At 44.3% G+C, this 26,228-nt stretch overlaps 1 protein-coding gene across 1 annotated transcript in view; it reads right to left on the minus strand.

Annotated features, from left to right (window-relative positions):
* Positions 1 to 3,220: 3,220 nt before the first annotated feature.
* CREB3L4 (cAMP responsive element binding protein 3 like 4) overlaps positions 3,221 to 26,228 on the minus strand; it is a 211,797-nt gene continuing 188,789 nt past the window's right edge. Inside the window, exons 7-10 of the mRNA XM_069651524.1 lie at positions 25,083 to 25,151; positions 23,270 to 23,354; positions 5,651 to 5,747; positions 3,221 to 5,126 (exon numbers count right to left, since the gene is read on the minus strand). Coding sequence (XP_069507625.1) covers positions 4,756 to 5,126; positions 5,651 to 5,747; positions 23,270 to 23,354; positions 25,083 to 25,151 — 622 coding nt within the window. The 3' untranslated portion in view covers positions 3,221 to 4,755. The remainder of the gene's footprint in view (positions 5,127 to 5,650; positions 5,748 to 23,269; positions 23,355 to 25,082; positions 25,152 to 26,228) is intronic.

A 26,228-nucleotide genomic window follows, 5' to 3' on the forward strand; every position in this document is an offset into this window, starting at 1 on the left:
CAGTAACCACGTTAACCGCAGAATCTACTGGTTTCACCCCAGTCAGGTCCCTGCTATCATCACCTAGCACCCAGACAGTCCGAGAAGGTCTGAGAGAATCGTAGAGGGGACGGTGACATTCACGGCACCATTCACATGCCTCCCCTCCACCCCTGGCCATGTCGCTCTGATCAGAACTTTCATACTGGAGAGGTGGTGGCAAAGCTGGAGGGGCTTGAGAAGTGCATTGCCCCACTTGCATGGCATGGAAATAGAGAATCCGGGTCCCGCAGAGGTCATGTTGGGGGCTCATTCAGTCCAAGCGGGCGAAGTAAAAATAATGATTGGGGTCCTTGTAACTGGACATCCCCTGGGCTGCCAGCTTCTTGCACTGGGCAGATTAAAGGGTGGAGGGGCAAGTCCAGCTTAGGCTGGTGAAGCATTGTAAGGATATCCTCCTGCACACCCAAAGGGAGCAGGAAAGGGGCAGCCCTCTCACCCCCAGCCTCTAGCCTTGTCTGGTAAACACTTTGCTGTAATTGGAGGAGGCTGGAAAACTCTTATAAACAGCAGGGGGAGCAGGGAAGAAAGCAATGGGGTGCCCCCCCCAGAACTATCTTTAGTTGCACTGTGTGACAAAGGGGCCTTACAGACCCCAGGAAGGTAACCTAGCCTCGGGATCCAGAAGGTTGAAAGGGAGGAAACGTTGTTGTGACCTTAGTGCTGATAGATTCAGAAAACAGACTAGGCTGGGCTTGATTAGTCACTGTTGTCAGGTGTTCAAGATGCATCGCGGGTGTTCCCGGAAAGCAGAAAGGCATTTTCTGAAGGACTCTCGATTTGGATTGGTCATGGATACCTTCCCCTCCACTGATGGGCTGGGTTGCGCCAGTGGGGTATGGGGGATACGACTGATTGACTCCTGAGAGGACGCCGGAGAGGACCGCGGGGGAAGAGCATAGTGGGAGGCTGCTGGTCCCACGTGGTTTTCATATGTGTTGTGCCTTCCATCAGATGAGTCACCCAGTGGCTGCAAGTGCAGGTGTGGAGAGGGTGTGTTCAGAATCTATTCTTTTTATGATATATTTACAGGTATTTACAATATTAATAATAGACAACTCATAACAATATAACTTACCAGTTTAAATGAACTAAGATTGATAGACAAAAAGAAAGGAAGAGAGAATTTTGTTTTAATAAAAAACACCCGTTACACTTTACAGTATTCATAGTAATTCTACAGATTACAAATGTAGATCCATAAATCTACTCCAAATCTTCTCGTACACATGAAACCTTTTTTGGCTGAGAACCATTCTGCTAAAGGGCTGCCAGCCTTTTATCATTGCTCTCTTAGAAGGCCGGTTGCCACTGACTTCGTCGCCCAGACTGTGCTACCTGTACTATGTTGCCAGCCCCAATACTTCTGACAGAAACGGATATCAAGACTGCACCAGAAATCCCGAGGCCGCCAGCCACTGTATGCCCCTGTTTCCTGAACAGATGGGAGGAGCTGGGGAAGCAGAGGGAGTGGCCATTCGATTGTGGAAAGAGATAAGCATTCCAGTTGTAAATGGCCCTCCACCGCAGTAGCGAAGCTAGCCCGTCCAACTGAAAGGATTGAGGGGATGGAATGGTCTGTTATGAGGTAGTCCCTCACAGCTTATAGCTGACTTGTTTGAGGAATAGTTCCTTGCCCCAGTGCAATCTCAGTTGAAAGAACCATATCTTGCGTTGTTTGCCCTGTGATGGTAGAGGTGTTGCCACCAATGAGATGACCTGAAACCTCTGTAGAGGAAAAGGCATGAAAAGGGTGTGGGCCTAGACCAGGCACCTGCTGTGCAAAACATAAAGCCTGAAATCCATTAGGGTGCCATGTTTGCTGGTTTTGGCTACTGCCAGCAGCCTGGGTTTCAGAACGTTGCCCTCATTATGGGTGAGCAAGTCTATAAAAATGCTGGAGAAACAAAACGGCACTAACGGCTCGGGCATTTTTTCCGGACCGGCTCACTACGAGTCTGCCGGTAGGGGCAGTGAACTACCAGCAGGCCTGACCTGCCAGGAGCTCAGGCCCCTACAGGCATAGAAAATACTGAATCACCGGCACTGTTGTTAACGGTGCCAGTGATTCGGTAGTTTGCATCCCATGAAGTCATATCAATCTCCATGGAATGGGAATTTACCACCGTTGCCAGCACCCGTAATATCCTGGTAACACCGAAATATCAGGTGCCAGTAACGATAAGGTGAGTAAGCCGGTAACCCGTCGGTAGAACAGGCGGGTTACCGACAATGTCGTAATGAGGGCCCTTGTCTGGCATTCAACTACAAGAAATAACTAACTGCATTCCAGATTCCAACCATGGCCACTCACACACCATTGTTGCTGGTCCACATGAGGCTGGAAGGCGCTCCTCTTGCCTACTCCATCGGCTCTGGGCAGGAGCAGTAAATGCACAGTAGGCCTGGGGTTTCCTAGCCTTCATCACCATCTCCTCACATCATCATAGCCCAGTCCACCTCAATAGCACAATACAGACAAGAATACTCCGACCTTTCAACTAGGGTTGGATGGTGGACCGCCAATGTGTGTGCCCTGGTAACTTCGCCAAGGGGTCCAAACAACCAGATCTAGGAGCCTACCCATGGGCTGGGAGATCAAAGGGACTAATGGACTCGGCGGTCACCCCCCGCCTGAGTTGCCTGTCTATGGCTATAGTCTCACGTTATGTTATTTATTTACAGGTGTTGTATATGCCCGCCTGTTTACCACTATATCCTTTGTAGGAATGGTTATTTGGAGTGTATTATATTGTCCATTCTATTGGTATGAGGGCCTGCAGTGTCTTTAATTTCCGGTACCACCCTTAACCGCAATGTTACATCCCTTGTGATGTCTGGTTATCACCTGGTGGGGATCCCTACGCAAGCACCTGTACAGGCACCATTGTACATACTCTTATCCAGCAGAACTTTGAGCATCAAATCTCTCTGCACCTATCGCATGCAGAGACGGCAGTGAGGAGAGCTCCTGCGAGCACCTAGAAAGCACTAAACTGCCAACGACCAACTGCATATGAACACTACCTACCTTCTTGCCCTCCAGTAGTGGGACCACCGCACAACAATGCCCCTACGCGAAGTCCTGCAATACCCGTAGACCATAAAAGATCACTCAGCCGCTGGACCACACAGCAGGCCAGCAACAAACCAAGCGAGAGAAGACATTCCCAACAGCGTGGAGCGTAAAGAATGCCTGTTTTAATGAACAATGAAATGCCCACCAGACATGGCCATGACAGTCGCAAGAAATCATTCTGTGTTCTGCCTGCCACCCTTCACCAACGTGTACAATAAATAGCAAAAATATAGCTCGCTGGACCTCTAACTTCACTGCTGATAAGTTAAGGTTTTTGGGGCTACTTGGGTCCCACGATGAATACTGACCTCCCGCAATTGTGGGGGCATTGATGCGTTTATGCCAGTTGGTGTACCATAAGGAGGATGCAATATTTAGTTTTTCAGAGTCCTGCAGTAATCACAGGGTCAGTTATGGGAATTTTTGGTATTAGGTTCTCCCAAACCTCAACGCATGTCCACTGAATCAACGGCAATCCCCAAACAGGGCAAACGCATCTGCGATTGCTGAACATCTTTGAGAGATGTCACAAGCCACAATGTCTTATTTGAAGTGACACTGTACATAAGGATGATGTCACTTTTCTGAGCGTTTGCTTTGAATAACTGAAGCGAACAGTCAGAGAAAACGTGCAGAACTGCAACAGGCTGCAGAGGGATTGCTGAGTGCTTGATGGGCAATACGTCTGGGGTTTGTCTTTTCGCGGCAAGAAAGGGCGCTGAACTAGTGACGCAGTGTTTAATTCCACTTCTGCGAGCTTTTGGAAGGGACCAGCATTAATTATTAATTTCAGCAGCAGGGAGTTATATAATTAGCTCAGGGTGAAACCCGGCGCGATGGCGTTGGTTTGGTGGGGCATTGTTTTTGTTTGTGCACTCTCCTCGCATGGCTGGTCCTGCTGACATGGGTCAAAGTTCACTGTCAAGCCTGTAGAGGCTACAGTGTGCCACCCTACTCACACCAGAGTACTATTAAGTAGCACCCCCTAGAAAACGCCTGAGCTGTCCGGAAGGCACGGACATGATTTACAGGACTTGAATTATTCATTTTTTCGTTGCTTCACGCCATAGATGGCACCTGACCCTCTTTCTTATGCAAACGTCCCTCTTTTCATCGTTCTATATAGTTCAGAAGCATTGGGAGTCTGTATATTGACAGAGAGCTACAGTTCTGCCATTACCTGCTATCCATAGGGTCAGCTAAGGACGGGGAAAGGAAAGAGGAGAGCTCTGGCTGTGGGCAGTGTTCCCAATGGGAAGGAAACAACTTGAAACTAATACACTCAGGAGGAGAAAGCAAAGGTTTACCTGGCGGTCCCCAATATTGCAAACACAAAAGTAAACTACCCAAATCCCCCTTTCGTACCACATAGAAGGCAACACCAGTTCACAAAGAGGTTGCTCCTTCATAAAATATGGGCCGAAGCATGTCAAGGAATGGCGTCGGCGAGGTGGAGGCAGTTTCACCCAGCTGCTGCTGGTTAGAGCAACTTGTCCATGGTAACTGGGTGCCCAGAGGAACTGCTAGTCTTGGACTTGTGCCTATATGTCCTTTCAAAGTCCTGAATGTTACTTCCCGCTGATATAGGTCGGTTTACAGTATCTCCATTCAATGACCCAGCCAAAGCTGTAAAATAGTCACATCTCATCGGCGTGGATGGGTTTGGCCAAGTCGCTGTCTTTCTGTACAGCTCTACCTCGAGTTGTTGGTTCCTCTGTGGGGGATCCTGGATCCCCTGTGCCAGTTTGATTCGTTTCTTCTGACCGGACAGTATCAGAGGCGTTCCTGTCCTTTTGCATGGACCTAAGTCTTTCCGGCAGTGAGTGGATGGACCTCCGAGTTGCGACGGTCCCCTTGTCATCTTTGGGGGCCGAAGGATGAGGAGGTTCCCAGGACTCTGCACGGTCCACCCAATCCGGCTCATGCGGGGCAGGTGGCGCATTCTCCTTTGCAGGGATGTCTCTTGGTTCCGGACTGTCTGCCTCGTTGAGAATGTTTCTGGATATCACTAAGAAAAGAGAAACAACATATTGTGGGCTAAGGCAGAGGAGGAAACATTTAGGTCAACCACAAAACTCACATTCTTATGTTAAAAAAACGCATCCTTTCAGTCAACAGTCAAGGGCCTTTTAGAGAAAGTATATTCCAGTGATCTTTCAATGGACCCTACTATTAATGTAAACAAAACAAATCCTACCTAGGTAGAATCCAGCAAACATTCTCCCAAATTAAACTTGATCATCAAGATGCATGCATGATGTCCCTCAGGTGTGCACTTGCTGGTCCCTCTGACAGACAAGAAGGACTGAGGCAGAGACAGCCACATGTTGGGCAGACTCTTCACTAGGCCTCAACTTTAAGAGGAAGCACCTGGGAATACCTCAATCATCCTATTGGCCACAGCATCCCGGGTGCTCCGCAGAAGGAGACACCGCCATTTCAACACCCTCCACTTTTGTCCCAAGTGTAAAGACCACGCTTTCGTGAGGTCATATCCCTATAATGGCTCAACGCACTCTATGGGTTGGTTACCTCCTGTGGGCCTGTATCCATTCTCAGCAAGCGCTGATCCCGATCGGAAGGGGCTGTAGCTTGGGAAGATCAGCAGAGCCAGGGAGAATATGAAAATCTGGAAGGCAATTCATGTGTTACTAGAAAGCGCACTTACATTGTAGTTGCTCTTATCTCCTAAATAAATATTATTATTTTAATTGACCTTCAATGTGGACGGTTCATTAATATTCCTTAATAGAGAATATTGCTGCCTACGTGTGGGTTCTGCTACTACTCTTTTGAAAAAAATACACACCACTGTGTCTTTTTCCTTTGAACAGACCAAAAAGCAAATTACCATGAAAGCATAGCATTGCCACTTATAATGAAGGGGTGCTGAACTCTGAAGGGAGTGGACCTTGGTCACAGGCACATCTTAAGAAGGATCTTTATTCATCTTTACAGGTTACAGGTAAGCAGACATATTAACAGATCAAGCATATGACTAGTCACTGACTGGTACATACATCCTCTGGAAGCCCATCTCTCAACTGTCACCCCAGGAACATACAAGCACGCAACCTTCCATAGGCCACGCATGGCTTCATCAGCATCACCTTTGAAAAGCACACACATAACCAGGTACAGCGCACCACGCACACATCGCCACTTCTCCATCATGAAGGAACACAACACAGATCACCACACTTCCCCCTCCTTAATAACACAAGATGATACACAAACACGAGGATAGACAAGGCAACTCACTCACTCCTACTCGACAGTAATTTCAACAATGGCACAGACACACCCAAATGGTTCTTGTTCTACTCAGCGACCACTAACACTTCATTCATCATCCTAACATTGGTGTTGTTCATTGTGTTCAGTACCAATGGAGGACGGCAGGGGAGCATCCAGCGTTGCAAGCACATGGGGGGGGGGGGGGGGGTCAGGGAGGAATGAGCCCAAGCTACTCCCCCACCAAAATGCACCTTAGAAAGTGAATGCTAAACTGACACACAATCGTTCCGAATATGATAACTTGACTCTGTACCCTCTCCCTGCAACATTCAGACAGGAGTCAGACATGGGGCTGTGTGCTCCTGCTCTGCATCAAGCTCTGCCCCTTATTGGGCCTGCAGTGCAGTCAACGGCCTGGAGTGGGACACAGAGCGTGTTCCTGATATGCCCCGCATTGTGCATGGAGAGTGCAGAGCAGGTGCATACGGTCACAATGCTGTCCGTGTCCTGCTCCTGACCGCTGTTCTACTGGCAGCCAGGCCAAGCCGGAGCACACTGCCACACTGCTGTCCCGGACAGGATGACCAGAAAGGGATAGACTGGCTGCTCCCAAATGTCAGTCTAGCCAAGTAATAACACATTCCATTAGGTTCCATGTTCTTTTGCCGACAGTAATTACTTTGTGGTACCTTACCATGAAGTAATTACTTCGAATTCGGTACATTTTTTTTCTTCCATTTGTGGGGGATCCGCCCACACTCCTTCTTTCCATTAATGCCCCTTTCCCAATCCCCTCCCCACCCCCTTTTTACCCCTTACCTCATGATTCCCCAAAATATTCCATGAAAATTCGAAGTAATTACTTTGTGGTAAAGTACCACAAGGTAATTAATGTCAGCGAAAGGACATAATACCTACCATACATGCAAACCCCCTAATTTGCATATGGAACAGAAGTGACTTCACAGAAAAGGAAATTGCAAGAACATCATCCGTCCTTGATACGTGGAGGCACCATAGAAGTGACTTTAGAATACATTGCCATAAGTAAGCCAAGTGGCAAATAACTTTCTGGTGAAAAATACCTAAATTGCCATATTGTTCTATATGGAGCAACTCTATAGTCATTAGGCTTTTTTGTTTAATAGCATGATACATTAACATAAGCTATGAAGTGAACCACTTACAGAGCCTCAGATAAGACACAATGGGCCTCATTATGAGTGAGGCGGTCCAGAAATAAGGGTGCTGGTAAAAACATACAGCACCCTTTCCGGACAGCCACACTTCGACTCTGTGGGTGGGGGCCGATATGCCCGGCAGGTCTGACCTGCCAGGCGCAATGGCACCAGCCCGCAGAGTTGTCACAGAAGCACCAGCACCATTCCCAATGGAGCCGGTGTTTCTGTGAACCCATTCCCGTGCAGTCCTATAGGACTGCACCAGAATGGGGACTTACCAAATCCATCGCCTGACTTCCCACTCCGCCGGGACTTGTAAAGTCTGCGTGGCACCGGGAAGTCAGGCAGCGGATTTGGTATTGCGAGGACTGCGGCAACCCGCCGGTACCACCGGCGGGTTACCACCGTCCACGTAATGAGACCCAATTTGATTAAATGATTTTCCCAGGATCACACACTGTGGTTAAATGGTGAAACCGGGATGTGGACAATTTAAGCAGCTGAGCACATTTTCACAGGTTTAGTTGATATAGATATTTATTAAGGGTTTTTTTGCATTTTATGTGCTTAAAGAAACCTTTATTTATAGCAATGCCTTAGAAGCAAACCCCATCTATAATAAACTAGCCTTTCATAATAAACTAACTTCATCTTAGCAACTCAGCACCACCATCCGACACCAAAGAAGAGACCTTTTGGCGATCTCCACTTCAGCTATTACATCCAGACTGAAATTTATATCCTGGAACACTAGGGGCTTTTCACATCTCTCTCACCCCAGTAATATAAATGTGGCTAAATTTGATCTAATTAATCTACCGGAAACGTGGCTAAGGAAATCGCCTATCCTAGACGGTTTTGACCTGTCCATTGTTCCATTGTTCCAGCAGAGAAGGGTGACTTTGGGCGGCATGGGCCTGTCTGCTTACGGCAGTGAAACTGGGCAGTACCTTGAAACCTCCGAAATCAGTGTCACTTAATCCCCTCATTCAAGAAAATGTGATCACATGGGAACCTGGCCAACCATCGCCAGGAATTGGCATGTGCCCTAAAATTTTGATCCTAAACGTATAGTGGAATCCTGCACTGATATCGGACGACTCATTTATTGATATGATCTCTTCTAGACTGGACGACTTCTATATAGACCAGGAGTCCACATACTTTATCATCTGTGGTGATTTAAATATCCCTGATCTTGCTCAAACAAAACAAAGTCACCTATGAAACCGTGACAACCCAAAACATGCTAGACGCGACAAGTGGGCCACACTTATGAACTCGAGAGCCATGCACCTTCTTAATGGTAACACGAAGGGGGACATTCCTGCACAACCGACATGGCAAGGGCGGGGTTCTACCTCCACCCTAGATTACATATATGTATCTACCAATTTTCTACCTTTTGTGCACAGTTTCCAGGTCATTGCAACTCCGCAGAGTGACCATAACCTGCTCCTTTTAGAATGGGCAACTTCTGGCTCTTTAGCTCAAGATTTTACACCAATTGTGGTCGATTCTTGTAATAAGAGATTGCGGTTAAGGATGTCGTCAGCAAAAATCAGATACTTTGTATCTACATTCGCTAAAAATCCAGCCACGGTTGACTATTCTCCGTTGCTGGAAGACTTCAGTGTTAATCCAACACCTAAAGGGTTCGCTTCAAAGCTTGGTCCACACGCGTTCGACCCAGTTTTGGTAGCAAAAAGAAGACTAGTTCAAAAAATGCGGCAGATTGCCAAGAGAAGTAATTCATCAAGGCTCTCAACAAAGCAAAGTTGGCACAGCTCAACTACAAAAACTGGCTTTGTTCGACTCAACACCTAAGATACCAGAACAACGCCGAGGCTATGTTGAGAACCTTGGCAGGACGAGATTCCCGGGCCTTTTGGTCGCTCATTAAACCAGTAGAAACTTCTGTAAAGGTGGACCAGTCAAACCCCATCAATGAGGAATCTTGGGCAAATCACTACGCAAGGCTTTATCCACCGACTATCGCCAAAGGGGCTATGGAGTTACCTTTTAAGACTCAAGATCCTTGGATCACGAACACTAACATCGATGAAATCATTAAGCGCATCAAGACGTTAAAGATCTCCCGCGCCCCGGGCCCTGATGGCCTGATGAATGTGATGCTCCGTGAACATCCGGAAGATTGGGCTGCCTTCATAGTCCTGTTTCCTGTTTTACATTGCTTATTTCTCAAATGAGATATATTGCTAAAAAAAATATTAACAATTGAAATGCAATAAATACATTTTAAAAATCAAAATAAACTAACTTTACACTATATGCATCGTCATAGAAACATCTTTTCATAGCAATAAGAGCACGGCTTTAGTTTTATTCTCCCCAACCTGCATTCGAAACCACAATAGCACCATATAGATTAATGTGAGCCTAGGAAATCCCCCTTGGGTTTTAAAGCCATATTCATTATGTCATAAAGCATGCAGCATTACACCCTTCTCACTTCTGATCACCCCCGTTCACATTTCTTAAGGGACAAATGTCCCTGCTTATAGTGTCCTCTCCCTCCCATCAGTGCCTAATGGCTCCCATTGTAATGTTCTGTTGACACAGAGCAACGTGTCAGTTCTCTGGGAGAGCGGTTTTGCTGGCCTGAGCTCGAATGGGAAAGGTGTCCTGCTGCCAGGACAATGAGGGTGCTGAGCAGGAACACCCTGCTCCTGCTCGGCATCCTCATTGTCCCGGTCTGGCTCTTTAAAGAGCAACTAAGGGGGCAAGCTGAAGTCCCTGCCCTCCCCCGCAATCCTCTCCCTCACTCGGTACGCCACTGGTGGATGGCCACACATTTCCTACATCTGCACAATAGAACAAGTACACTCCGGTCTTCTTAGCATGCACCATATCCACACTTGCCTCCCCAGCAAAGACAATGCATTTATATGCCTCACTAGCATGCACAATGCACTCACATGCCTCACCAGCAAGGACAAAGTAGTCAAATAAATATGCGTGCCTCACCAACATGCGCAATGCACTCACCTGCTTCACTAACATGCCCATTGCATGTACACACCTCAGAGGCAAGCGAATACACAGTCACTTTGCAACTTCACAGGAATTATTAGCCTGATATGTGCCATTTCCACACAACCTAGAAACCAGAGATGCATGCCTCACAGGCGTGCCCTTGGTTCGGGTACAAAATAGCACCCAACACACACGGCTCACAAAGACGCCCACGTTCAGATGTGTAATCAGCACCCACTGCAACCATGCCTCACAAGCATGCACACACATTGCTGTGTCTCACTATCCCCCACTGCATGCAAGGCTCACACGCATGCACAGATATTCCGGTGCCTCACTAGCAACAGAGCGCAAATGCACCACAAGCATGCTCACGCAATCAGACACTAGCAACACGGAATGCATGGCTCACTAGCATCAACACATTCAGAGGACTAGATAGCAAACAAAGCAGCCTCGCAATGATCATGCACGCCTCGCTACCCAGGGCTAAGGCCATGCACATACACCACACAAGCACATAACATGCATGCCACACAGTTACCTATAAAACTAAGAAACTAATTCCAGTCCCTTAAATAGCAACCAAACATTGTGGTCAGCTATATAGTATGCAATCTAAAAACCCCAAAACATTGCCCATGAATGCAGGAAATCAAACCTCCACCCTCACGCGGATCCACCCACTCACATACCACATTGCCCGCGCATGGCGGCATCAGCATCCACACCCAAAGGCACTTGCACACCAGATACAGATCACTACATTTATCCCCAACAAAGGCAGTGGATCCAAAGTATGAAACTTTACAGAAGCCAGAATCCCACAGTGAACTCAGTTCATGTTTCCATTCTGTAAGCAAGGTACTTCGACAACAAGGCTTAATATTTTCCAACTAGTTGTGCTACAAAAGTTCAGATTCTGGAGCATTTTTTGACTCCACTTAACGGCTTTTATTATCCCCTCACCTGTGAAAGCATTTTGTTGTGTAGATAAACTTAACGTAATCCTTTCACGTGACAGCTGATTTTCCTTCACTTGTTCTCAGCCATCAAATCAGCGCTTTGACACGTGTGCTCCCTACGGAGGCAAAATAATAAAGGAAAGAGGACTACGCATTTGCCATGGTCTGTCTCGCGGAGAGCCTGCTCTACCATTGGTAAAGGCCCAATTTGTCAAAAAACGCTGCATTCAAATGAAATTGAAGACCAACGAGAGAATCTGACTTTGGCAAAGTGGGGTCTCCCATTGGACGTTCTAGGACTCGCTCTGGGTTTCATCTTCTGGGTGTCAGCTCAGCAAAAGGATGTCCAAGCAGAGGCGTAGCCAGGATTCTCTAATAAGAGGGGACTGAAGCTAATGTAGTTGGGCACACCGCAGTGACAATAACTTCTGTAAATGCCCACACAGTGCTGCTGAGTGGGCATTTACGGATTTTGGTTGGGCCTTGCCCGCTCAGGCGCTACCCTGTCTACGCCTCTGTGTCCAAGTGGTAGGATTCGCTTATCTTCGACCCTTCTGGGTCATTTTGTCATCCGCAGCTCTCACTAAGAATGGTTGCACCATTGAAGGTCTCCACAAAGAGAACCTCAGCGGTGCCATGCTAGACATCGAGGAATCATTCAAACCACCGGTGGAGTGTCTTGATATCAAGCAGGACTGAGCACTGGCGTGTACCCGATTTAGATTTCCGGGGAGCAGGAAACGCCACGATGAACACCAAACTGGGTCCGGGTAAATGTGAGGCTGAAGTACCACTCTGCACTCACCAACTAAGTAGACAATCTCTCGGAGGAAAGAGCAGGATGGTTCTCCCTACACCATGATAGGGGTACCCCAGGATTAACATGGTGCAAAGACAGTGCCAGGCACTGAACTGGAGTACCACACTGGTAAAACAGAGGAGCAGGAATACTGGGTAGCAAGGAACAGGCAAGGGGAATGACACAGCATGGTAGCCAGAAGGAGCTCAGAAATCAAGGAAGACATAAGAACTGGGAACAAGAAGGCAAGCAAACAGAAGCTGGAGAGAAAGTCCAGAGCGGATGTACAGAGAAAAGAATAGAACGGGGAAAAGCAAGGTAACAAGGATGTTGAGACGTGCCGAGTTGCTAACACTTCCTGCTTTTATATTTGTGTGTGAGAGCAAAGTTGTTGGTACCAGGTTGCCAGGCAACTCTGTGCGAACAGCTGAGTGCCTACGTAGGAACACCCATGGACCTGCTAACGTCGGCGTTGATAACATGAATATGGCGGCGCCCTGCCGCACAGAGCCACCGAGACGTGCATGTTACCGTTCCGATGCAGGGCCAGAGAGCACCACTGCAGAGAAACTGGAGACTGGAGAGCCGCGTGGCTGAGGAGTCAAGGAACAAGGCTGCACGCGCAACCGAGGTAAGCGCCACATTCGATATAGCCACCACGTACCCCAGCTATGTCTGAGGAACCGGGAGGTATGTGGAGGCATGACACTTGACCTCACTGCATGGGACACCACGGTGGAGGAGTTCAGTATCAATACATATGATGTTAAGATCTTTTATGTCCGCATGTGCATCAATGAAGTTTCTAAAAAAGAGCTGAGTGATGGCAGCAGAGGCAGAGTGCACATGGTGCACACCATCGGGCTCTGCATCAGAAGACTTTTACTCCATCAGCTCCTATGACTACCGTACTTCCAGCTGATCCTGGAGTCATCCCAGTTGTATCCAAGCCTGGGGGACATCATTCGAGGCACATGTCTATGACTCGGAGAGTGAACGCTAAGATCTGACTCCAATAAGTCAAGATGCATGTATCAGAGGGCAGTCACACCTCCAAGACCTCAAAAACATTCAGACATGGACCAGAGTGATTTTTCCCCAAACTCCCCAGCCTCAATATCTTCTAGGACACCATTGAAGGATAATGGGTGCATTGACCAACGTCTCTTGCAGTGCAAATCTCAAATTACAAAATCACTTCCACTACAAGAGACTGTAATGTTTGAGGCTATCCAGCCAAAAGAGCCATTTCCACCATTGATTCCACCCCTACCGTGTCTTTTGGCAAAAAACAATGGATTCATTTTTAGTTTTGGTTGTTAGGTGGTGCTAAAGTGCCACCTATAAGCAGAAACTATTGCATTGGACTACAGCTAATGGGAGATAGCAAATGAGGAGGGATTCAAAGCTTGTAGGTGTTGTTTGGTTACTTACCCACCCAATGACTGCCCATGGCCATGCTAATCCCTATGGTCATTCCCACCCATTCTTGGCCCCTCTCTGCCCAAAACACATCTACAGGGATCTCTTTGAGCTAGATTATCAAGCAGTAAACTCAATCTTTGCACTCAAAGTGTGTGCCAGTGTTATTTCCAAGCAGTCTCCTGAGTGTTAATGGCTTCATTAGAGCTGTAAACGCGATACTAGTGTAATAAAGCTGTATTAAGCAAGTCTGCCTTCAGTCACCTGAATTATAAGGTGTGTGTGCATCCTTCATTGAAGTCCAGTAAAAACAAGCATTGGCAAAGCCAACCATTTTGATTTGAGTATAGGCCTAAAACACCCACTCATGGGAACTGTGGCGAATCAGAAGCAGTCGCACCAAGTATTGACATGTTCAATGGTGTTTATTTAAAATAAAATGGAAAACGCCTATCTAGCCCTACTGCTATGAGGGAAGTTCCCTGCCTAACCAAGCTAAAACTAAGGGTGTTCGTCAAATGTCCCAAAAAAAACAGTTCTTAGTCCAAATCCTATTCAGCTAACTGGCTCTACCACTTAAGAAACTTAACAAAAAGAAGGAGGTCCGGAGCAGTAGCATCTGTCTTTGGCTTCTGCTTGTCCCAACACTTGGATTCCTTTTCCTTGGGAAAAAGTGTTTTAAATGTTTGGCAAAGTTTATCAATTTCTTGCACTCAAGTCTTCAGCCTCTCGCAGGTTCTGAATGCCACATCTAAATATATATGCTTCAAATGGTTTCCTTTTTCTACGGAAAGACAAGCTTTCCTTAACACATCCCCATCATTTCCCGCTTGGTGTTTGATCGTTTCCTTGTCTTGTTTTCAAACACTTGAACCCTCCAGGTTCTCTCTCCTCCCAGTTCTGTTCACTATGTTTCTTGTTTCCAGGACTCCCCAAAGTCCTCTGGCCCTCTGTCTGGCTTGCTTTAGCAGGGCCTCAGTAAGGCGTTTACCCGTTTGGGTTTTCCGGGGCTCCCGTAAACCTTGTAGCTTCTCCAGCCTTCAGTGTCAATGTCTTTTGGTTTACCAGGGTTCCCCAAAGCCCTCTGGTCCTCTGATAGGTTTGCTCTGTCTCTGTTTGGATGTATCTGGCTTCTGTAACGATTGTGGCCTTCCCAGCCTCAGTTATTAAAGTCTCTGTTTGCCCCTCTCCATGGCGTTACCTTTTCAGGAGCGTTTGCTTCCCTTCTTCTGCTTGACTCGGCAGCTATTTCACTTCTCGTTCAGAGTTTGGGTAGTTGGTTTCTCCGCTGTAGTCTGGTCTGCACATCAGTTAACCGGCCCCAGTCCCACCACAGCTTCTATGTGGTAACGAGGTTGCATTATTGTCCCCATCACTCTCCTGACCTTGGTTTCTTGGTCGGTCAGGACGCCTGCCTTCCAGCGTCTTGCGAACGACTAGTTCGCTCTCCATATTACTGCTGGCTCAGCGGTCCAGCGTTGCTCTGCTACCCCAGGACGTCTTCCCGTCAGAGGATCGCCTCTGTGTAGGATTCTCTCTCACCCTCCATTCAAGGTTGTCATCTTTTTATGTACGTCATCACACACAAAAAGGATGAGTCATGCTTCTTTGAATGTGGCGTTCAGGCGGATCAGGCATTATCTGAAGCAAATGAGATTAAAGAAATGTCACTATTGGGAGCGTTCAAAATAGAAGTGACAACAGTCTTTCTGATTCCCATGTAGGCAGACTATGTATTCCGGATCAGGAGTTCCTTATCGGAATGGGATCCTTGTCCCAGAGAGCAGAGTCACTCCCACTGAGATCCCACTTGCCCAGTCCCCTAGGGAGGGTCTTGCTTAGCAGGCTCACCTCCCTTGCCTCAAAGGGGGTGGCCCAGGTTCATCACATAACTCTTGAGCTTGCATTAACCAAGCCTTATCATCAAACTTTGCATTCAAAGTTCCTGCCAGTGTTTTTTTGAAGCAGTCTTCTGAGAGTTAATGACTTAATTTGAGCTGTATACACACTACTGGTGTAATAAAAATGGCTACACCAGGTTTGCCTTCGTGTAGCCTTCAGCCCCTCGATTTATAAGCACTATGTGTGTTCCTCACCGAAGTCCTGTTAAAAACAAGCATTGGCATAGCCAACTGTTTTTGCTTGTGTATAAGTATTAGGCATTTACCTGCACTGCCATTATATGCCCAGGTACTCTCACCATTTTGCAACTGCTATAATTAATGGCCAGTTAGTCCCATTACGTCAGTGCCTGGCAAATGCCTTTCCCAGGCCTACAAATAAACCAAAACTGTTGGCATTGCCATTTCTTGTTAATACATGTCTTGTGTCTTGTTAATACAATATCTTATCGCAAACATTCCCTTCAGCAAGGCTTTCCATGTATCTCACATCATTTGGTCAGAGGCCATGCCCATATTATGCCCATATTATCCTTGCAGAAATAAAAGTATGTTTTAAAATGATCTTCTCTCTTATCCTGCCTGCATGAAGTACATGTTTTAATCTTTTGTGCTCAGTATCATATATCACCTCTTGCCTGATGTTGTACTAGTGACCTCGTCTAAAGAGCATTAGACAAATAAATACTTTTGGCTATTCGCCCCCCAATCTCAGCATCTATTATAACGTTTATCGAATTTGGAGACCTGCCAATGAGTAAAAAGTAAAAGTGCATTACTGTTTAAATTAAGTGATTTATGGGAGATGGAATACGCGCCTATATGGAAAATGCATTTGATCCCAAACAATAAATCAATTAAAAACATTTCAAGATGCAAGTGATATTCCCATTTACTACTGCTGATCTGTTCTTAATATTCTGTTACAAGCCGACACGTGTTTCACTCAAAGAGCTTCATCAGGGTGGTAACAATACATGTGTGCTCACTATCAAAATGGTCTCAAAGGAAAAGATAACATGTCGGCATGTATTCTAACATTAATGTCGCATTGATGTTGAAAAAAAACTTGTTTGTAGCATATCAAGCAAATTATTTTGAAGATTTCTCACTTGCTAACCAAGGCAGTTTTGAGCAAATAATAAAAGGTATTTCTTGTTGCACCGCTCTTGAACACGCTGGTTTACTTGATCACAGTAGTGCCACCAACCCAATTGTTGTGGAGTATTGTGGGTTAGGTGGATTCCCAGATATTCCGCGTCTGCCTTCATTTTTATGTGACAGTCTCCACAAAGTTCGTTCATGATATCTAATAATAATAATAATCGTACCACTCAATTTGGGAAGTCAATCCTCGGATGTTTGATTTTGTTCTGTCACTATTAGATCTTTCATCCATGCCTGTTTTAGTGACTACGGAACTTCTTTACAGAAGCATATCTCTTGCAAGAAACTAATTCCAGCTTGGCTTCCTTTTTTAAAATTATATTGTATTACATTTTCAACAATGGAGATTGCATTTCAACAAATCCAAATGCAAACAAAAGATCTTGTTAGATAATAAAGCCACGACTGACATAAACTTGGCTTTCTTAAGAGACAGGAGGTCAGCTAAGCACTTGCTGGGGCATTAATAATCACTGCACTTGTACGCACTTCAATGATCACAGCGTTTGCTGAGAAAACAGCTGGGCACAGCTTTGCGAGAAATATACAGGCGTATAGGCAAATATAGTCCCCGCTGTTTTATATGGGCTGGAAGCCACTTACATGAATGACATTGAATGGCTAAAAAATGGAGGGAAAAATCTGGAGAAGACTCTTGGGACTCCTGCGGTGTGTGCCTATAGATGCACAAGGTTAGAGCTGGGCCTCACTTCAGTGGGCGGCCTTTTCTTACTACGTAGGGGACCATATTACATCAAACATTCTTATCCCCTCAGTCTCCTCTTCTGGGTATTATGAGCTCTCATGAATGTCAAGAGTAATCACTGACTCAGAGAATATGCAAGATTAAATGAAAAAACATTTAATGAAATTGGTTGGATCCCCTCATGGGAGTATGGTGTAATAATGCTCAGTAGGGAATTCATAGAAAAACCGGGGATTAAATCACAAACACTTAGCTAATTTAAAGATTTATAAGGACTATGTGGCCATCTACGTCCTCAACAGTATTTGTTGAAGGCCCCCGCCCATGCGCTCAGAAGATTCATACTTTTGCTGCGTCTTAATCACCTACCTACTCGGGCCGTCACTAGCCCTAGAGTTGGTTTGCCTAATAAGGGGAGGTGGTGTCGCATATGCGAAAATAGATCTTTGGAGGAAACAAACAGACATACTCTGACACAATGTAAACTGTTAGGCTTTATATATATATGGATGGCTTGGGCGAATTTGTAGATGACTTCGATTAGATAAGGCCAGACTCTTTTTGCCAGATCTGGCTGTTGGCTCAAACAGCCGTAGATATATGGTATTTTTTAAGATGTGGCAAAAGATTTACTCACTGCTTGAAAATATTACTGACTGAGAGACTGGAGTGGGTAGTTTGTTTTAGATACTTTTTAGGTTATTAAAGTAGCGATTAGAACTTTGAATAAGGTTATTAAACTGATAATATGTATTGTTCACTTGATTTTGATTAATGGAATGTAATCTAAGTAGTTTTAATATTTATTGCTCTTCGTTTTATATACTATATGTGAAAGGTTCTTTAGAACTGTAATAAATAAATAATAAAAAAAGATATTCCAGCAAATCAATTTGATCTTACTTTTATTCCTCATTGTCCTTTGTTGTTGTTGATAATAATGCACTACTTCTTCTTTGTAAATCTTGAACTCCCGATCTAGCATTGCTGGCAGAACAGGGCACAGGATTTGACTGAGAGGTCCTAGGAGGTTAGCCAAGCCTCTGTCAGCCTGAACTCTTGAAAATTCCTTTAACTGCTTTATCAACTTTTCTATGTCTAAAGTTAAATATTTTAAAGGCTGTCCTTCTCAGTGACTCTACTTCCCTTATTTATCCACCCCGGCTTCCCATTGCCTGACGTATACAACCCGATTCTGTGGAATATAACACTCAGAGGTTTGTGTCTTTTACTGAATCTTTTGTTCCAAGAAACTAGTTGAAAACTATCTTAAGAGGCTGAATTTAGGTGCAAAATACTTATCGTCCCCTCCTAGACATCAAGTAAGAAGATGCATATATACATCTTGTTGTTACGCATAACACTGAGCTTCCCTTGTAGAACAGTTTCTGAGACTTTTCCTTTTGCTTGAAGCTCTTAAGCATTTTGCAGAACTCCCAGTGTTTCACATCTGTCTATCTACTCACATAAGATGTATTATTTTCTATGTTTCAAGAGACTACTTCAATTTCCTTTAATTTGTTTTGTTTGTTCACCGGATGTTTGAAATGTCTTAATAATATTCAGATACCGCTCTTTCATGGATTTTAAACCACCATAAACCTGTTCTGTGATCTTTCCCAACTTGCACGATTCGTCCCATTTTGCTACTCATAGGTTGTACAATTTCAGGGGGTGTAAGCTCCGCCCACTTGTTCTTTCACAAGTTCTCCACTCCCACCAATAGGATCCTAGAGGTTTGGTCAATTATCCCTTCCCGCTAATTCAGAGTTACATATGTCAGAATCTCTCCATTGATTCTTGTTTTCCTGAACTAAATTTGCCTTCTACAACATATGGTTCTTTATCTTGAACTGGGACGTTCACATCATTTAACTTCTCTGCAGTGCTTCGAAAATTCTTCTCATCTTTGAACTCAATCAAGCCCTTTCTGCTCTCCCCACTCTTTCAATATGTTGCATAACAGGGTGTGCTCACCGGCATTAGATAACAATCCCTGATAGGTCAGTTGTGCACACTGGAAGAGCTATGTAGTACCTCACCGCCTAATCTTGCACTTCCCCTTTGAGCCTTCCATAGTGGCAGTGGTAGACCTAGAAGTGGGCATTAGCAGTTTCTTCAATCCTGTCCTGCTTTTATTTTGTTTTGTTTTACTTCCGTGACTAACCTTCAATGTGAGCCAGACAGAAGGGCACCAGTGTCATAGCCTCCCCTCCCCTCCCTGTCCTGCTCCTACTCTTATCTGGGTGATCATTTCGCGAGGACAGAAACCCAGTTACATCTTCTAAACCAACATGATATGATATGATAGGTTATTTATAACACGCTTAATACCCAGAGGTTTATAAGTGCGGACCTGGGGATCGAACCTGTGTTGCTCCGTGTCGTCTTGCTTCCAAGGCGAGCACATTGTAACTGAGCTATCCTCCCGAGACATGGTCCTTCTGCTTAAAAAGAAACCAGTAATAGCCCTTGGAGTTGTGCTGGACCCCAGGTTACTTTTTCATATTAGTGTGCGTATCATTAATGTCTTTTGCCACCAGAGGCGATTTCATCGATTCAGAGCAGCTTGTGTGGTATCTGGCTTTTAGTGTGAAGTGCCTGTGTCATGATGTTGTGTTTGTCTCACTGGTCCTCAATGCATGGCTTTAGAATGTTAGTGAGTGTAGATGAATGACAGCTCGGAGAATGTTGGTGGAATCTTAGATGTGGATGATTCTGAGAGGGACCAATGGAGCCGAGCTGTGAGTGCCGGAGGATGGGCCAATGGCTGTCTCCCTGTGCAACATCTCAAGTTAAGAGTAATTGAATTTCTGCAATTTGCATCGGATTAAAGCAATGTTCTTTTCTACCTGTCTGACTCCTGAGCTTCCGTGACTGAAGAACATCCATCTACATAACAGTTCCAATAAAGTAGTATTCAGGCTAGCAAGTCCAATAGCATGTACATCCAACCATGATGGCACAAATAGTAATAGCACTGCGCGGGTAAATGCGACTCCTGACCAGCAGTAAAAGGGGTTCATGGTGCCCAATACCTTTTACATGTCATCAAGGCTTACTTTGTAAAAAGGATACTGATTTTGTCCTATTATTCATTACAGCAGCCTTAGTCAGCCTAGCCCTGAGATATGAAAGCTCTGGCGAAAATGGAGGGTGTATTTTTTTGTAGTATTTATTAGGTTGGCAGTGTCTTTACGCGTAATAAGGAAACAGAGAGCAGTTCATCCCATAGCTCATTTATATAGCTTTTATTCATTAAAAAATGTGACCTAAAGCTGCTCTTTTTAAAGTAAAATGTATTCAACAAAGTTAACATTTACAAGTTCTTCTTCAACCAGAAGACACTAAAAAAAGGTTGACAACCTTCCCCTGCAGTAACACCCTATGTCCTTCCTGCATTTTTATGTCACCAGAAGAAGGACATAATTCACCATTTGCAATGATTGTTAAAAAAGAAATAGGTTGCTGTCGAGGTGATGATTTTCTTTGAGGTTTAAAAACACATCTGTGGTAACCAAGTGACAGTGTACTAATGCATATTAATGCCGTCTTTTAAATGGCAAGGTGAATGTCAGCCTCGGTGGTCATAATTTACAATCATTGCAAATGAGTAGTAGAAGGCTCCCCCTTTTGTCTCCATCAACATTTTGACAGGTGGCCACACCCCCTATTTGCGTTGTTGATACGTTTTGATATAAACCTAATATAAATTTGATATAAAAAAGATATAAATGTTATATCACATGTATATTTTTATAGGAAGTGAGTATAATTTTATATCAATTGATATAAAATGTATATTTTATATAAAGTGGGTATACATTTTATATAATTTGATATAAATTAATATACATTTTATATCAAAATACTGTAAAGATGAGAGCACCCGGCGGCTGTGTTGTTTGGACAAGGGTTGAGGGCGAAGTGTGCTCCGAAGACGGGGACTGTGAATCTAGGGTTTTGGAGAGTGACGCGGTGATGATGTCACAGAGGTGTTCCACCCGATGTGATAGGAAGCGGAAAATATCAAACCATTTTGATATCTTTTTTAAATAAAAATGTATATAAAATGAACTTAAAATTTATATTTCTAATATAAAAATGTATATATAAATTAATATAAAAGAGAATGGTTTTGATATACAAATGTATATACAAATTAATATAAACAATATTTTTCATATAGAGATGTATATAAAATGCATTTTTATATAAAATTTGTATTTAAAATGTTTATATCCAGTTGCCACCCAAAAATGTGTTATCAAACATTTTTTATATAAATTTTGATATAAACATTTATATCAATGTTATATGAACTGGCTTTGATTCAGAGTGTAAATAGAGACTGGCCCGGTAGACCTACGTGAATTTGCTTTAAGTGTGCATCCCAGAGCCTGTACAAAAGTTCAAATTATTGCCTTTGACAAGGTATGTTTCTTTTAATTAATGAAAAACAGTTCCCATTATAAGTAAACTGTGCTTCCCAGAGCCCGTACAATAGTCAAACTGTTGTTTTTATTGAATCTACAGCACCTCTCTCGCAGTCTACATGTGTCCCTCTGCCGCTCTGTGACCCAGCAAACAGCGCTGCTGTGGGGTTTTATCTACGACAAGGCCTGTGGAATCCCAGGAATGTGGTGGCTCACAGAGCAGCATTCTATCCATGTCAGCAGAAAACACAGACAGGTCTTTATATTTAGCTCACCAGAATACAAGATGTTATGCGACAGCTGTGTATACACACCCCCAGGAAAATACACACAGGCATTGTTTATCAACTAAACCCAACTGATCGAAGGATGGCATGGGAAACGGCTGCAGTCCGATGTTAATTTGAGATGTTTCCTGGGTCCAGCCCCACTCGCTAACTCTTTCAGAGTATGCACAAAATAGATTGATGCACTTTGTTGATAATGCAGTGTCTCTGGGCCCAGGAAACAGCTTGGTCCCAGCAAACAGATAAAATTTGATTTGTTACAAGCTCTATTTCTGCCAAGTAAGCACAAAATACATGAGTTCAGGAAATCTGTATGCGTTGTTAAGAGAACTGCTCAGGGAGGGGTTGTGTTTTCACCTCTTAAAGGGGGAACCTGACTCCATCAGGGTATCCCTTTGCCTGGGCTTGGGAATTCTGTCAGATTGTTGGCCTGATAATCCCCTGCGGTGCCACTCATTAACTTGAAAGAGCTCGTTGTAACTCTGCAGGGTAGGGTAAATGACTTTAGCAATAAACTACAGCATTTTTAACTCACAAATTAATCAATTTTCATGTTTTAAAGAAAAGCCCCAATACAACTTTTTTGTTTTAAGCAATCATGCTCATATGGGTCATTGGGCCTCATTATGCGTATGGCAGCAAAAAGTGTCAGCAAAGTGGTAGCATTCAGTTACCGTCACTTTAGTACCAATTACCACAACACTGTAGTTTGAGTTTTGGCAGTAAGACAGAGGATTTTCCCTTCAGCAAAAAGTTGGAGGTAAACAAACCAATTTACCGCCAAATGTCGGCAGATTCACCACACAAAACTACAGCTTGTTGTAAGCCCTGGAAAAGTTGCTATGGAGTCCTAAAAATCGGGATCTGCACTACAGTGTCGTCACTCATAATCCCATGGTAATGCTAAGGGATGGAGTGGCAGTAACAGTAATTTAATTTAGTCATAAATCAGTGGATTTAGCAATGATTTCCGACCAAACTCATAATGAGGCCAATTGTGTTTTTTAACAAGAGATGAAGAGAGATCACACGTTAGCACACATGCGTACATACCAGGATGCAGGTACTGGTCTGGGCTGCCTTTGTGGTCGTCTGTTTAATCAGTGTCTGCAATCTCCGCAGCTGAGTGATGAGTGATCTACAGGTGGCAGTAAAACAATGGTCGACATGAATACGTGAAAAATATAGTGTATAGGTTATGCTACCAAGTGTTTGCGCAGAGTGCACTGTTACCAGGGCCTGTATTACAGAAATGTTGCACTGCTGCAGTGCTATCTTGGATGGCATTTCGATGCCATTTGTTTGCACTTAGAATGATGCATATTTTCTGTAATATTGCAATATTACTCCAGAGGTTTGGATAGTAAGGCTCACAAAATCTACTAGCTCACTTGCATTGGCAAAGAGATCTTATGAAGGGTGAGTACCATATGCAGGGTACTCAACCTTGCTGGTGAGTGCATAGGTGTCTGAAACATTTATCTGACATTTACTTCAAGCAAAATGTGTTTATGGTAAATGGCAAATAGAAGTTTCACTCTGTGTGGCTGGTCGTTGGGGGGCAGCATTGCACCAAATATGAAGTGTATTATGGTGACATGCGCCATTTTTACAGAAAGCTCTGGTAAATATTTTGTCAACCTTCACCATAGGGCGAGTGCCCTATGGTGATGGTTGACAAACCATTTTGTAAACTAAGAAATCAGCACTGCAGGTCTAATGAGATTTTTAAGAATTTGCAAGGCCTGTATAGCCTATTGTTATCCAAGAGCCATATGGCATCCTTCAGTAATTCATTAAAATGCTTGAGGTAGGGGTATGCTGATAAAAAGAGGAAATGATCAGTGTTCCCGGGTTCCCGGGGAGGGACACTAGTCATCTTTCCCAGCAAAGAGGGAACACAGTGCCCTCAGATTCTGTGCTGTAAGGAAGCCACAGCGCTCCCGACTACCTTCTTCTGACTAACCACTTCTCCAGTGTCTTTAAATTACTTCCTTCCTCGTCTCCTTCATCCCCCAACCCCACCCCAGTCCCTCATACTCTTGTTGAGCAACCTGAAGTCACCCACATGGCGTCTAACGCCAAATAGAAACATTGAATAAATAAATACATATGTAGGAATTCTTCATTTGCTGCCTACACTTTCTTTCCCTGTTAGGGAACATGTGTTCAAGTTATTAATGAATTAATTATAATTGGTTATTTATAACACGCTTAATACCCAGAGGTTTCTAAGCGCTGACCCGGGGATCGAACCTGTGTTGCTCCGTGCCATCTTGCTTCCAAGACGAGCGCGTTGCCCCTGAGCTATTCTCCCGAGACTACACCTGACTACACCTGAACCCCCAGATTCCTGTATGTGGGGCTCATATAGCTCAAAGGCACTTGAATCATCATTGCATTCAACTCAAAGGTTTAATGATATAGATCAGTTTTGATAATATAAAGCTTCATGCCTTATCCCTCCCGCTCCAAAGCACTATAATAATAACTGTGATTATTTCTTAATTTAGTGGTACTATATATATTGATCTCGAAAGTTGGGAGGACGTGCGATATGCAGGACTGCCCCATGTCGGGGGGTGAGCTCCCAAGGACTGTGTATAAACTGCTACACAACCTGCACTCAGCAGGGACCTCCAATGTTCAGCACATGAAAATGGGAGCCACCAGTTGTCTGTTTCTGGGAGCTAGTAAAAATGGAGAGTCGTTTGGTCTAATACTATGGGCTGTTTGGGTCTGATTCGTTGTGGATGGTCCTGGGATCTTGGCAGCCAAAAAGGGGATCCCACAAAATGAGAGCGAATAGCACAGGTCCCTTTAGAGCCCTCTCCCGCCCCTATGGCATAATTCGTAGGGTACATACACATTGTGCTTTTCCAGTTCCAGAACCTTCTTATGCAGCTCCTGATTCTGTGCCGAACACGCAGCCACTCTGGAAGAAAAAATAATGTTTTTGCTTTTTTTTAATTTGTATTTTATTTGTGCACTTGGTTTACATATGAAACCTCCTACACATTTGAGCAAACAATGCAAATCTCCAGATAAAAATAGCAAACGGAGTGAAAGACTAATACAAAAGCATAACATTATGGAAAATACCTTTTTTGGTAACACATATAAAATCTTTTCAATCTTCAGGGAAATGCTCTTCTCCAATTCTTCCATATATCGAAAAGAATACACATATATAGAAAATAATGTCCATTTGCGAAGGTCACAGTGCTCAGTCCTAACATTCACTTGCATTTATTGATTTGATGTCTATGGCGAACAATGATGACGTAAAGTTCACATCAGGTGGAAGGGAAGGTGCAGAGCACTAAGAGCGCAACGCTTACTACAGAAAGCAACTCATTTTTACAACACTTGCAAACCAAAATCGAGTTGAGTCATGTCACGTGATGTTATGTTTTATACTGTGCCAAATCACCACTGTAGTAGTTTCAGAGCACCTGCACTCCAGGTATGTTGCGTTATGTTATGTTTTATACTGTGCCAAATCACCACTGTAGTAGATAGAGAGCACCTACACTTCTCTGTGGAGGGGTGTAACGTGCCCCTGCCAGGGGTGTCTAGACCGTAGTCTGCTGGAAAAAGGAAAATGAGTGAGGTGAAAATATGAGAATGGGAAAGAGGGAAATAGATGCTACAAACACAGGGTGGGAGGGATGCAGAGAGGGAAGTACATTTTGTGATAGCCAGGGGGGCGTGCCTGTCCTGTTAGGTGGACAATAAAGGGTTCTATGGTCTTAGATCACCATGTTTTTTTTGCAGAGTTTTTTGCTGACAAAACTCAAACTTTTTATTTTTATTTAGGGGGTTCCCCTGAACCACCTATATTTTTGATGAGTTTTTTCAGCCAAAGGTTTTCGGCAAAAAACTCAGTGAAAAAAAAAGCCTAGCGATCTAACAACGTTGTACCCAATAAAAAGATGACAAAAGAAACTACATCCATTACCTGGTAGTACTCGGTTATCTTCCTGTCCCAAGGATATCAGTGGGGCAACGG

This window comes from Ambystoma mexicanum, chromosome 1p (genome assembly GCF_040938575.1).
Source record: "Ambystoma mexicanum isolate Mex_15411 chromosome 1p, UKY_AmexF1_1, whole genome shotgun sequence".
Taxonomy (NCBI): Eukaryota; Metazoa; Chordata; class Amphibia; order Caudata; family Ambystomatidae; genus Ambystoma; species Ambystoma mexicanum.